The sequence below is a fragment of the Belonocnema kinseyi genome, chromosome 6 (genome assembly GCF_010883055.1).
Source record: "Belonocnema kinseyi isolate 2016_QV_RU_SX_M_011 chromosome 6, B_treatae_v1, whole genome shotgun sequence".
Classification (NCBI taxonomy): Eukaryota; Metazoa; Arthropoda; class Insecta; order Hymenoptera; family Cynipidae; genus Belonocnema; species Belonocnema kinseyi.
In genome coordinates this window covers 126255991-126270904 of record NC_046662.1, presented here as the reverse complement: position 1 = coordinate 126270904, position 14914 = coordinate 126255991, and the positions used below count along the sequence as shown (strand labels likewise).

At 34.1% G+C, this 14914-nt stretch overlaps 1 protein-coding gene across 1 annotated transcript in view; it reads left to right on the top strand.

The window, feature by feature from the left end:
- Positions 1-14914, top strand: part of LOC117174188 — a 1286801-nt gene that overhangs the window by 553065 nt on the left and 718822 nt on the right. Inside the window, exons 5-6 of the mRNA XM_033363042.1 lie at positions 1977-2305; positions 4132-4292. Coding sequence (XP_033218933.1) covers positions 1977-2305; positions 4132-4292 — 490 coding nt within the window. The remainder of the gene's footprint in view (positions 1-1976; positions 2306-4131; positions 4293-14914) is intronic.

Below are 14914 nucleotides of genomic sequence, written 5' to 3'. Positions count from 1 at the left end.
AATCGACGAAATTCAATTTTTCTGAATTTTGCTATTACTGAGAATGCTCGCTTACGATTCTGTAGTACACTAACAATAAAAAATACACCTTTTTATTGTGACATGACTGACCACGGAAAAAAATAATTTTTAAAATCGCTGCAGAATCGTTGAACGAGGGCAATAAAAACTCGTACAAAAAAAATACATAGCGACGAACATAGGTAGGACCTTCTTCTTTTTGAAGTCGGTTAAAAATCAGGGCAATAGAGCTTTGGATCTCGTTCTTGAGAAGTAATTATTAAGTAATACATTTACATTAACTGTGTTTCCTGAATATTTCTAAATTTGAGCTCTGGCATAATTGTAGGTTGAGGTCAGCGGAGACTTTCGAAGTATTGCGAAAGTGTTTACTTTTTTCATTTCTTAAATACAGTATATTAGAAAAAATACATTTAAGACAACACTCATTTTAGTTAGATCAAAGATTATTCCGAATACTACTTTACAATATAGTATCTAACCGTACGAGAAAAAATTGAAATGGTGCTGGTGTATGGAGAAGCTGGAAGACATCTTGATAATTGACAGTCACTGGAGAAAATAATGAAATTGCTGTATTAGCTGCAGTCGCCAATAATCCTCACGTTAATAAACGAGAATTTGCTTGTGATTCCGGAGTGTTCCAGAGCAGTATTTGGAAAATTTTGAAACGTAATAAATTTCGTCGGTATCATGTCTCTTTACATCAAGAACTTCATGGCGTTTATTTCCGAAATCGGGTAGCTTTTTGTCAGTGGGCACGTGAACAAATACAACAAAATCCCTACTTTTTTCGTTATGTCTAATTGTCTTTTACGAACCAGGGAATAGTTAATCAATACAACACGTTCTACTTGAGTATTGAAAATCCGCAGTGGCTTCGTGAAGTCGAACACCAGCATCCATGGACTGTCAACGTATAGTGTGGAATAATTGGCAAGAAATTGGTCTGTCCCTAGATTATCAAAGGCAGCTTAAATGGTCCAAAATATAAAGAAATTTTGGAAAATGAACTTCCAATATTGCTTGAAGACTTGAGCTTATAAATACGGCAGAACATGTGGTTTCAACTTGATAGTTTTCCTGCACACTATTCAGCGGTAGCACGAGAAGTTCTTGATCGTGATTTCAATGGTCGCTGGATTGTTAAAAGCGGTCCGATAAATTGGCTCGCAAGATCGCCAGATTTTACTTCATCAGATTTATTTTTGTGGGCGAGAGGCCCCACAAGCACCCCGAATCGTGGTAGGCAAGGGAACTCTCGTTAATCATGTACCCCGAAGGGAACAGAAAACTGCCACGTCCACGTCGTTGTTCCTGGGTTAGGCTAAAAGTAGTAGTTTGTTTTAAGACTAAATTCGAGTATTGCAGAATCGTAAGTGTGCATTCTCAGTAACAGTAAAATAAAGAAAAATTGAATTTCGTCGATTACAGTGCCATCTATCGCGAAACGAGAAAAATGTTTTGGACAAATCATACGCATTTCTTTGATAAATTTGTCTGCATAATACAAATAAAAAATATCAGTGATTTTTCTACTATATATAAAGTATATATAATTTTTCACCTGGGGAAGCTAGTACAGTTTTAGATTCAGAGTTTCGTTTTTGTATGTTGAGTGTAACAATAATAATAATAGCCATCAACAGGATTTTCACACGAACCATAGAATGTTCTAGAATAGCTGTGAATGTCTGCGTGAGGACTCTATATGCAAAATCAACCTGGCTAATCTACATTTATTGAATGTTTTATTTGCATTTAAATGATTATTTTAACGATAGGTATGTTAACCATTTTCTTGATTGTTGGGAATTCTTATCAAATATTCTTACAATAAAAAACATGTCAATTTTATTACTAGCCTTCAGAATTCTTTTCTCTATATAGTAATACAAAAAACTTCAATATGAAAAAAAATGAGAAAATTTAAGTGAGAATATGTTTGCTTTCAGCAAACAAAGCACAATGATCCATCTCAACATATTTGGCCTAAGGATACTCGTTCTAGCGAATCTACTGGGATTGAGAATCGCCAGTCAAACAGTTTCTCTAGAAGTGGATGAACTAGAGGAATCTAAACCCTTTACCACAAAAAGAAGCTTACCTAACAGGTGTTTACTTAAAACGGAAACCGGGCCTTGCAAACATTTCATTCATAAGTGGACTTACAACTTAACGGAAGGAAAATGCAGAACTTTTCTCTATGGTGGGTGCTTAGGAAACGAAAATAGATTTCACTCCGAAACTGAGTGCCTTCATCATTGTGTTGGTGGTGTTGACAGTAAGTAATTTAATCATAATAGTAAAGCTTTATTCTTAAATATCTTCTTAAATGAATTATGTATTATCTCAAGTTAATAGTTCTACTGGCATTACTATACCTCAAATAAATTATAATAATAAGACTAATAATTCACGCAGTAGATTGGAGATTTTAGTCCCTCCGGACTTTTAGGGATTTAGAGGGTACACGCCTGTGTAGGGCAGTACCAAATTTGAAAAAGTTTGGTTTCAAACCTTTGAGTAAAAAAATATTAAGGGACTGGTCCAGACTCGAACTATTAGGAAACGATTTCAACTTGGATTTAAGCAGGGTATATTCTAAGGGTCAGCAGTAGTCAAAAGATCAGTGTTATATGGAAAACGGATAGTGTTTTTGTTAATAAAATGAGTAAAATAAAGATGTTTTGGTAAAAAATGGTGGAAATAGAATTTTTTAGTTTTTTATTGGAAAAATTGTTTCAAAGTTTATGAAAGTCTATCTGGTGATATTATAAATATGCTCCTCAAGTGAGTAAAATATAGTATATTTTAACTCTGAATGGGCCTTTCGAAGCTCTAACTTCATATGTGCCTCCAAATCTTGTTAACCTAGAAAGTTTGCTATAACCCTAAAATGTCGCATATGGAATCGGTTTTTAGCCTCTTACATAACTCTATGCAAATAAAGTGGGCCTCTCTTTTGCAGATTCCAGTATATAAGTATTTAAACGAAATTAAGCGCGAAATAATAATTGAAGCGTGCTCTCAAACAATGCAGTATCCGCTGCTAATCATAAGGGTCATCTATATATGGGGTCAATTGCAAAGTGCCGGCGTAGAAATCGCCAAGTTGCTTCCAGTTTTCCAGCTTGGGCCGGACCGGGGGCCCCCAAACTGGATCTAGTTTATATTTCCTAGTGACTAGAGCACGATCCCGGCTGGATATCAGCCCTCTTAATTCGTCTATTCTTTCACACTACACACGCGTAGCGTCGACAACAGGATTGGTTACCGTTGGTGGACTTATTTAAAATAAAGGAATATGCAAATCAATGTGATAACAACATTATTTTTAATAGCTTTCCAATCATTATTTGATGTAAACAGTTGATTTACGCATTTTATTATTTTAAATTAGCGCGCCAACCGTGACAAATCTGTTTGTGGACGCGACGCGAACCGAATACTTGTGAAGTAGCCCGAACGTCGAGGCTAACAGAGCGATAAGTGAGTGTCAATCAGTGGCATAGTTTTGGTGTTTTTAATGTTTTGCAACTTTTTCATGATTGGCTTAAACTGATCGTCGATATTTTCAACCTGCAAGGAGACGGACGTGTTAGAAAAGAACATCGTGGCTAGTGTGAATAAAGTTTTCTTTCAGATTTTCCACGCCAAAAGCTTCCGTGCTTGACACTCGATGATCAGTTTTTTTTTCAACTTGACGTTCTGATGAAAACTTTCCTAAAATTGAATGAAGTTTATACGAAAGAAGAGTAACAAGATATGTGATACATATAAGCAAATGGTTTTAGATTTCATAATTTTTTTGTAAAAGAAAAACAAACCTTCCAAAAAATCAAATGGCGCGGAATCGATAACAAGCTTGACACAGGCATGATCACAAGGCTAGAGCCTAGCTTTGCCAAACTTGGGTCCGATTAGACTGAACACAACATTTCTACATGGATGCTAACTTTAATGACTTTTTTGATCAAGTTACGGAAGCGAATTCCGCATCAGACACGGTTAACATTTTCTTCGAACATACCCTGGGTCGGAGTTAAAAGGTTCTGATTACTGAAAAGTATACTATACCGTAATAATGACATGTTTTATCATTTCTAGACACATTACCATCCTATATGGTAACCAAAGGAAGTGTTTTTGTAGCTTCAAGTACTTCTACAACGAGTAGTCCATCTACAACTACTACAAGCAGATCAGTTCCCACTTTTACACCTCTGAAACCTAGAAAACCTCCTGTACCAAAGCACAAACGAGAGAAGGTAGGAAAACAAAAATTTTAACAATATTTAACATTTAATTTTTATTAATAGCAGATATATTTCGTGCAAACATTTAAACTGATCCCTGCCCACTGCCCTGCTAATTTTCCTGGGTGGTATTCGGGCCTCAGTAAAGTAGGGCATACACTAAGAGAGAGAGTGCCATTTTGTTAATAGGTGAAAAATCTATGAAAACCTGACAAGCTGACAGATTTTTATGTAAACTGGAGGGTACACATTAAATATATTGCATATTTTAATTTCATTATAAAAAATCATAGAGCGACCTGATTGAGGCCTCATGGAAGCATGAAAATTTTTCAAAATTTCTAAATTTTAATAAATGTTGTATCAGCAGAGAGCAACTCATATCTCGCATAAAAGAATATATTAAAACCACAAAAGCAACATTTTTATAGATTTGTAGAAATTTATTTTAATTAGAGAATCAGGAGCAGAAATCTTCTAGTCATCAGGTTGTCACAAAATTGAAAACATTTGTTTAATTTCAATTTCTTTTCTAGCATAATAAAAAACATACCTTTTACGACTCATATCTCGGTGAAGCGTAGAGCACTCTTTTCAATCAAACATTTTTTACTTATGTTCGAAAAGGATTTGAAATATAAGGCATTTTAAATTGTATGGCTCTGTGGAGGTCTCAATAAGGTATTCGCCCCTGACTTTTAATAAGTTATTTAAAATATGAAGCACTTCTATTGTTTACTAAACTGGTCATTGCTGATCGAGATATATGAATGACATTGCTGTGGGGAATAGTGTAATAGTGCGTCAGAGAGTGCAGTTGACTTTGGAGTTCGTATTGTCTATTTTTATATCATGATTGTGTCAAACGAATTTGAGGAAATTACTTTTTGAAAAACATTCAATTATCAATTCATCATGAGAATAACAAATAGATACCATAAATTAAAAATGATTTACATTTCTTGGTCTGACATGATAAATTTGCAATGATTAGGTTGATAATTATCTAATAAATTGATAAAAATTATATCTTATGTAAATGTTAAGCAATAAAAGTTAGATCTAATTAATCATTGTAACAAATCTAGTAAAATAAATAATAGAATCACTAATATCGCACTTAGGAGTTATTTATCTTTCCTGCACCGCCAAAAGCTGTAACGGTAGCCACATTGATTCCCCAGAAGGTCTTGTTCCTTATGGGAAGTGACTGTGTTTCTCACTTTTATTATATTAATTTTATAATGTTACGTTTCCTCGATGCTTCTTCGTATCGCGTTTAGCTAATCTGAAAAATTAGTAAAGAATTTAAGAGTTTGTTTTTTTTAAATCCCGGTTATTTTAGTAAATCAATGCAGTAAAACTCTAGAATTATCTATCCGAAGACGAGCGCTTTGGAAGACACGTAGTAATCGCAAGAATTTACAAGATAAAGCCGTCAGACATTATACTACAGTTGGCAGTTAACATTTTCTTTGCGGTAGATACAAATTATGTTCGTTTTCTTGTGCTCTTAATATTGTACAGCTTGGAGCACAGGGTATGACAGATTATGTATGAATGGAATTCCATACACTGAAATACGGAAGATTTTTCCCTTAATATGTATTCGCAATGAAAAAAAAAGGATTTAGAAAAAAACATTTAAATCTTCAGTGTAAGAAATATATTTACAACTTAAACAATTAATCTTATTCTTTAACCAGAAAACAGACTCTTTAACAAAGGTGTTCAAATGTGAATCCGGTATACTGCTGTCCCGCTAGAGTGGTCATCTGAGGGATACCCTCACTGGCCTTCTTAATATCTCGGGACTCTCTTTATCATAAACAATTAGGGCCGTATGATGTATTTCTGTTGCAGTTTCGACTTAAAAACTATTTTTGTTTTGTATTTTTGCAATTTTAATTTGGTATTATCATAATTAACGTAAAAATGTTTGTGCTTGAAAATCAAACATTATCCAAGTACCGATTTTTAAGTATGTACCACCTTGATCAAAAAGTTTTAGGATTTTATTTTTAAAATAAAGTTTTAAAACTTTTTGAACAAGGTGGTATGCACATCTATTAGTGTGGCCATTTTAATTGAAGAAACAAATTCCCGGTCATTTCCCGGTTTTCTCTGGGTTCGAAAATATTTTTTATGGTGAAGAATATTTAAAAATTCGAAATCTCTGAAGCCAAACATTTTTTCATTTAGAGTAATAAAAATAAAATTAAATGAAATGAAAGCTACTTCTACTTTCCAATTAAACCAAGTTTAAACAAAATGCAGATAAACTGCAAAATTTTGAATTTTTAACTTTGATAAATTATAGATTTGAAAGATACAGATACAATTCGAAAATTATAAATCCACGTTCTTATGTTTAATGCTCTAAATTAAAGAATCAACGAAAAAAGTCTTTTCACCGGATTAAGTAGGTAATGTGCGTTTTTTTGCTAAAGAGATTTATTAAGGGGTTCTGATCAAAATCCCAAGTTTTCTAGAAGTAAAATCCGTACGCCCCAGAGATATTTTTGGAAAAACTTCCAAAAATTGTGTTTTCGTAGACTGACATGCCCAATTGAATTTTAGAGCAAAATTTTCAACACCCAAATTAAACTAGAGGAAATTCGAGAGCTTACAGCATCGATTAGACTGTCCTACATGGGTTTTGCAAATAAGATAGCACCTATTGTTTCCGAATGAATTTTTCCTTCTGAAAACGAATCTGAATTTAAAAACTTCCCATCACGTTATTTTTGAAATAGTGCAGAGTTGAACCATGGCGTGCTACAAACTTTGCTAATATCAGGAATTTCAAGGCTGAAGCAAGCCCTTTTAAATGAACCGTATGCCAAATTAATCGCATGCGCCTTCGATCGGGGAATTTTTTTGTCTAGGGGTGGAGGAAGAAACCAAAATACGGAAAGGATTTTAACATACATACGCCATTTTGATTTTTTAAAACCTAACTGCATATTCGTAATCAGCGACTCTTAAAATATTCAAGAGCAGTGCACATTTTATTATGCCTGGGTGTTAATGTAAGTATGTAAAATCCTTCTTGTTTTTATTTTCTTTCTCCACCCCTAGACAAAAACACCCCCCCCCCCCCGCTCTAAAGGCGTATGAAAATCATGTATCATAGAAATGATTTGAAAGGCTTGCATTATCCTTTAATTTCTGATATTAGCGAAGTTTGTAGCAGGTCCTGGTTCAGTTATACAATTTTTAAAAAATGAGTAAAAACGCCGTTTTTAGGGGTAATAACACTTATTTTCTCAAAAACGTGAGATGATGAGGAGTTTTTGAACCTAGATTTATGCTCAGCATGAAAAATTAATTCGGAAACACTAGGTGCTGTATTATTCGCACACAAAAAAAATTGAAGGGCCGTGTTATTCTTAAATTTGGTGAAATTGTAGTTTCCATCCTCTCGATCAAAAGTGTGAATGGGCGCAAAGACCAAAAATGGACAGTTTTTGAGTTAGAGGGTTAAACATCGAAGCATTGTAACAAACATTGGCCAAAATCTTCAAATCTGCAGGCCAGCGAAAGAAATGATCACTGTGAAAGTTATTACGCTCTGACGAGGAAACGCAAAAGAAGTCATGACCTTAAGACAAAGTTCATTTTTCAAGATAATTGCAGATGAACTTCTCGTTTCTTGCTAATATTCAACCAATAAAGATAATATATGAACATTACATCGATATATAGCTAATAAAGGCAAGATATGAGCATAACTTCGTCAATATATAGACAGTAAAGGCAAGACATGAGCAGGACTTAGTAAATATCCAGCCAATGAAGGCAAGACTTGAACATTGCTTTGGCAATATCCAGACAATAAATGCAAGAAATGAGTAGGATGTTGTCAATATTTAGCCAATTAAGGCAAGAAATTAGCAAGACTTTGTCAATATACAGCGAATGGAGGCACGACATGAGCAGGATGTTGTCAATATCTAGCCAATGAAGGCAAACGATATACAAGAGTTAGTCAAAATTCAGCCAATGAAGGCATGACATGAGCAGGATTTAGTCAATATCCCGACAATGAAGAAAAGACATTAGCACGATGTTGTCAATATCTAGCCAATAAAGGCAATACATGTGCATGACTTTTTCAATATCTGGCCAATGAAGGCAAGAAATAAGCAGTTTATTGTCAATATCTAGCTAATTAAGGCCACAAACGAGCAAGACTTTGTCAATATACAGCCATTGAAGGCACGACGTGAGCAAGATGTTGTCAATATCTATCCAATGAAGGCAAGCGATAGACAAGAGTTAGTCAATATTCAGCCAATGAAGGCATGTCATGAGCAGGACTTATGGCATCATTAATGGTATAAATTAGTTTGTGTGATGAATTACGAATTCTTTCTTGATGGCAGACGTCATCATTATCATCATTGTCATCATTGTCATCATTGTCATGGTCATTATCCGGTCTATAAGCTATTTTAAATTGATGCTTATACGCGTTAGGAAATCAAGAAAAAAACTGTGATAGTTATGAATCCTGGTTGGGGTACTCGATTATCCCCTCTTAGCATCTCAATTTGGAATAACTCGTCCTTATCTCCTCGCAGTTTGTCTTGCACGTCAGAATGTGCGAGTTTAACTTGATAAATCTCAACCGTGAGTATTCTTAAGAATTCAAGAGTCAGGACTGGGGAATATATTAATTGGCCCGCATCTAATTGAACCCATCGCTGGGCGTTTTTTTCTTAAGTTTTCTGCCACAACTAGTGCTTGTACGACATTCGTTTCCTTAGATTTTTCAAGTAATTCATTGGCCATTTCTGCATCAGCATCTTTCATGGCAATTAAAGGCCGGTATCGGTTGCTGATAGCTCCAGCTTTTCGACAAAAATCGCGTAATTTAGAAACGTATTGTATCTGTACAACTTGCTGAAAGAATTTGAAAATTGATATGATTTGTCCACTCCTAGCTTTGACAATCCACCTACATTTTGTCACTGGCGAGATTCTCTAGCATCTTCTGTCTTAATTTCATGCTGATGTGGTGGAAGAGCTGACATTTTCCACGTAATATCCAAACGCGGCAGAACATTAGTGGCATCCCGTTATCCCCTATCAACAATGACAGTACCATCTTCTTGGAACCAACTGTACATGCTGTCAGCGTATCTTGCGGATTAATGTTGTAATATAGCAGCATCCTTATTACGACTCTCAGAAAAGTATGGCTGCTGGATAATAAGAATTTAAACATCCGTTCAAACTAATAATACAGGTTTGACCAAGTGCCGTCCTTTGTGAACATAAAATGACTATCGCAGAGCTTAGCAGTTACTAATCTCATGAGTATAAAATTATGTGCCATAAATACACGCGATAACTCAACGAATTTGTGGTTTCGGATTATATAATTAATTATCAAAAGCTGTTATATGCATGGCAATTTAGTCCTCACTCATGAGTGCGTCAAATCCGCTGTTTTTAGGCACAAAAAGTTGCAATAAGGATTGTTTGACCGCGAATAAACTAACTACCTGTCTCATTGAATATCGCAAAAGGACCTTGAGAAAAGCATCCAATAGACCTTGGTGCCGTTTACATAAAAACATCTGAAGTTCCTTCTTTTAAACGTACTTAAAACCACCTTCACAGGGAATTCTATCACAAAAAGTGAACAATTCTCGGAACTTGTCTTTGGTTACAGGACAAAGACATTCAAATTCAATGTCAGAAAGGTTATTTTGGTCAGCAAGTCTATTCTGATTTATAAAGAAAATAAAAATTCGTGGCAAAAAAGCTTGTAGCAGGGGGACCATAATTACGTATGGCCTGTTAATAAAACGTTAGCTCTGTGAAGGTGGCTGCAGAGTTAAAACTTGATCATACAGATGATGCAGGGATAATCTTACGTTATCCGGCATGTGGATATTGCATAAAATAAACGGAATTGCAGATAAGTAAACTGCTATTTCTATTTCGTAACGAATCGATTGATTGAAATTAGTGCATATTTTGTCAGATGTGTAATTTCCAATGAGGGTCCTTGAAATCCATCTCGTCGGTGTATAAAGTTTTCCCCTTTGCCAGCATTCTCATCCCCATCGATTCGAGTCATGAGACGTGAGGCTAATCGCCCGTCACAAAAATAATAACATATGACATATCTATATGTCATTATGATAAAATATTTACAATCATGTAATGCGAGTATTGAATCAGGAATTGTTTCAGTATAGAAAATATAGTAATTCTATAAAACAAAATTACACTGACTATGTGACGTAGTGGTTTTAAGGTGTAATCAACAGTGAAGTTAAATGGTTGAAATGTAAGAAACACAAGAATAATAACGTCAAGTGTAGCATACTGTTCCGTAGTGGCGGGAATATGTACTTTGAAGGCAATCGCCAACGAGAAGAAACAAAAGAATAGCAAAAACAAGTATTGATCTTTCATACTTTTATACTCATAAGGGCAGTAACTCCAGAGCTCTGCGACAGCCATTTGGTGTTCACAAAAGAAGGCACTTGGTAAAACCTGTATTAATAGTTGCACCAGATGGTTACATTCTCGACATCCAAGGTCCATACTTTTCTGACCACCGCAATAATGATGCTGCTATATTACATTATGAATTCGTAAGGGACGCTGACGGAATGAACCGATGATTCCAAGAATACGATGCTGCTCATGTCTTCCTTCAATGACTGAATATTGACTTGACTTAATACATGCTCATATCTTTCCTTCATTAGCTATATATTGATTTTCTGTCGATATCTTGTCTTTATTGGCTGAGAAATAGCAACAAACGACAATTTCATCTTAAATGACTTTGAAAAGCACCTGAGTCTTAAGTTAATGACTTCGGTTGAATTTTCTCGTCAGAGCCCAATAATTGCCATACGGAACGTTTTTTTCCCTGACCTGCACTTTTCAAGATATTGGCCTAAATTTGTTATAGTGATTCGATGTTTCACCCTCTGTAACTTGAAAACTGTCCATTTGTGGACTTTGTGCTAATTCGCACTTTTGGCTGAGACGATGAGAACTCAATTTTACAAAGCTTAATCAAAATCGAATGGGACCCATTTTATGTACAATTTATGCGGGATTCGTTAAAAATATATTCTCGTCTACAAAGGTTTTGAACAGTTTTCACTGATTGTCGGTTACGTTCATCGCTTGAGCGGGATTTTAGCAAGGAAAAAATAATCTCGCAATTTGCCTACAATTCGCCACTGCTGTTCAAATACATTAAATTGAAAAAATCTAGTTATTTAAAAACCAGGCCATTTTCATAGTTTTCGAATGACAGATGGCGCAAAACAAGGACATGTCTCGAAAAACCAGGAAGTCTGTAACCCTATCATTGGAACGAATTAAAATACTTGTTTTTTCAGTTCATCCGTATCTGGATACATTTTTGACAAATGCCTGTACTTAAAAAATGTTATAAACCCTTTTGGCATGTCTGGCTAGAGTAATATTTTAAAAAAATGGTAGGCCTGCTCCCGAAAGTATTCTCGAAATATTTCAATTTATTACAAAAAACTATTTTATTTGTGATAGTTGGCGTGAGAAATTTTTGCAAGGACAAACTCCGTCTTCTGATACATCTAAGGATCATAACTCTTCTGTCAATGAAATTCACGGAATTATATTTTGAGATTAAACTGATATGAATGGAAAGAGTAATATTTTTTTAAGTTATTACGCCATATATGCTTAACACCACCCAGAAGAGATAGTACAAAACAAAACCAATGGACTCGATTGCTTGTCCCTTGCTCCCCGCCTAGCCCAGCATCCTTTAGGTAGTGGTGTGGATAATAAAAAAAAAGTTAAAACCTAGAAATTTTAGTCATGTATAGAACCCCTAAGTGAGAGAGAGAAAGAGAAATAGACGGCTTTTTTGCTTCAATGAAAATCGACATTATTATAGTAGATAATAAAAGTTGAACAAGCTATGAAGAAATTCTCAAAAAGACTAAACCTTAAATTGACATAGTAGGTAATGCCGCTCTATTTGTAACAAAATATCATATTTTTTATAATGAATAAAATTCTAAATTCACGAAATTTCATTACTTCAATTTTAAATTAAATAAGACTGAAATATTCGATAGGCCGTTCTATCGATAGAGAAATTTACCGCTCCTCATTTTGAACAAAATGTTTCATTGATTGAGTACCGCAAACAACCCGCTCATTTTGCTTAATTTTAACTATTGACTTGGGCCTAATTGAACTTCGCAAAAAATAACGGAAACTAACTAATTTATATTTTTGAATAAACATTGTGGAATAGGTATTACGCTCTCTTGACTGAAATACAATAAAAAAGTATAAAAAAGAAAAGGAACAGAACTGCCGATCCAATAGCGGTAAAACACTAAATAAATGTCGGACAAGACAGCTTAGTACTTTTCCCGGCTTATCGTTGATCTTCTTACAACTAAAAAACACTTTACACGAAAGGAAACATTATCTTTCAAACTTCCCGATATAATATTCCGTTCTTTTCTTTCACTACTCACTCACTTCTTCCTCCTTGCTCTCACTTTGCGTGCCGCTCGTCTAAGTACAATAAAGTGATATTTTACTGCCGCTTCGCGGGCAGATAAAGTGCGCTTGTTCTGCCTATTTCAGATCAAAACTTTTATAGAAGAGATATTTGGGTCTGAACGAAATCTATTTTCTCTCTTGGAAATGATAGCCGGGGAATGTCAGGAAAAACCTGGAACATTCAGGGAAATTTTTTGATTTATCTAAATTATAACTATAATTTAACTTTCGTAAGCATGTATTTTAAATTTAATATACAGTTCACCAGCGGGGTGGTAATACAGATTGCGCCAATCCATAAAGTCTTTTTATTTTCTAAATCTTACAAAAATATTGTAAACCAGAATGATTTTTTAGCATTTTTCTATTCATCTCTTGTTCATACTGAAAAAATGACGTATAGTGGTCAATTTCTTTCAAAAATATCTCTAAATACAAGCAATTCATTACGCATGTAGAACAGCAAAAAAGAAAGAATTGATACGAATTAGAACAGCGTGGCAATTTCTGTAAATTTAAGTAGCGGGTATTGAAGTTTTCAATTTTCTGTTCACGCAAATGAGGCGAACAAGTTTAAGGCAGCGAATTCTTTCCAATGCGTCAGTCACGGATTCATTCATGAGATTGTCAATTTATTTTTAATTTGTGAGACTTCAAAATCAACCTCTACTTCGTTTGAATTGGTGGCCGTGAATTCATTTGGATGTTGGTTAATTCTTCTGAATTCGAACATGCAGAACGTAGGATCTTAAGCGCTAATTCTGTTAAATCCGTACTAATACTTTTTTTCTACTAAAGTAGAAAATTTAGGTTTTTAAGAAAAGTTAACATTTATTGCTAGAATTATTTCTATGGTAATTCACGGAAAATGGAATTTTATCTTATAAAAAATAACCCCTGTTTTTCGATCTTTAATGATGGCTAAAGTTACAAAAACAGGACTTATTTTCGGCGAATATCATCGGAGGAGACCAGGCTTCTTATTCTACTTCGTAAAATACAAGTATCTTAAATTTCCTATACATTTGAAATTTAAGATGTACTTATATTTATTTCAATTTAACGCACGAAAGTATTTGAAACTTAATATGTACCCTTTATATGAAAATTACGATTATTTCTAACAGTGTATGTATAATTAAAATATAATTCCAAATAAAATTTAATTTATAACTGCAAATAACAGTTAGGAACAAAAAATTTGAGTGGAAAGTCAGCAAATTCTGAAATTGTGATGTTGTAGCAACCATGGCAAAGCCATCATGCTTACAAAGAAGTTGTAAGCAAGTTTTGAAAATAGTGTCATGTTACATACATATACTGAGAAAATGACGCAATGTTGCATTCAATCTCATCAACATCATTCCTTTGACTAATATCGTCTATGTGTTAATATAACTGTACCGGGAATTTCTAACATAAACATAGATGTCCTATTACATTACAATTGTAAAAGATGAACCCTTTTTTTATGATATACAATTCTAAGAAATTATGATTAATACTTCAAAGACTATTTAAACAATAACAATATCCGAGCTATATAAACCCCGTACATTCCTTATTTTTTAAGTTGATCATCAGCATATATGTAGAGAATTCTGCAGCATATAGAACTAAAGATTTGAATTTAATTATTTTTAAAAAACATTAAAGAATTCAAACAGTTAATACAAGTTTCTTCTAACGTTCATCATATATCAAAAAAATATTTTAACTTAAAACTAAGTGACGCTAATGTTTCTGAAGACATTGACAATGTAACATAGATAATGTCACAGACATTGTAAATAATTGTACAATGTACCTTCCTCAAACATTACATAAACTTTTGGCTGAAAATCAAGCGTTATTCAATCAATTTGAACAATCGTGCAGTACAAAGTAGTTGTTCATGAAATGTCTTACATACCGCAAAATTTGTTGATTTTTGCAAAAACTTATATGTTAGATGCATCTTTTACGAAAAAAATAATTTTTGGTGCAGAAGTATCCAGCGATTAAAATTGTATGCCAACTGTGTATCTGGCAAGCAGTCGCCCTAGAACGTACATTTATTTAAAACCTCATGAATGGAAATAGCTTCA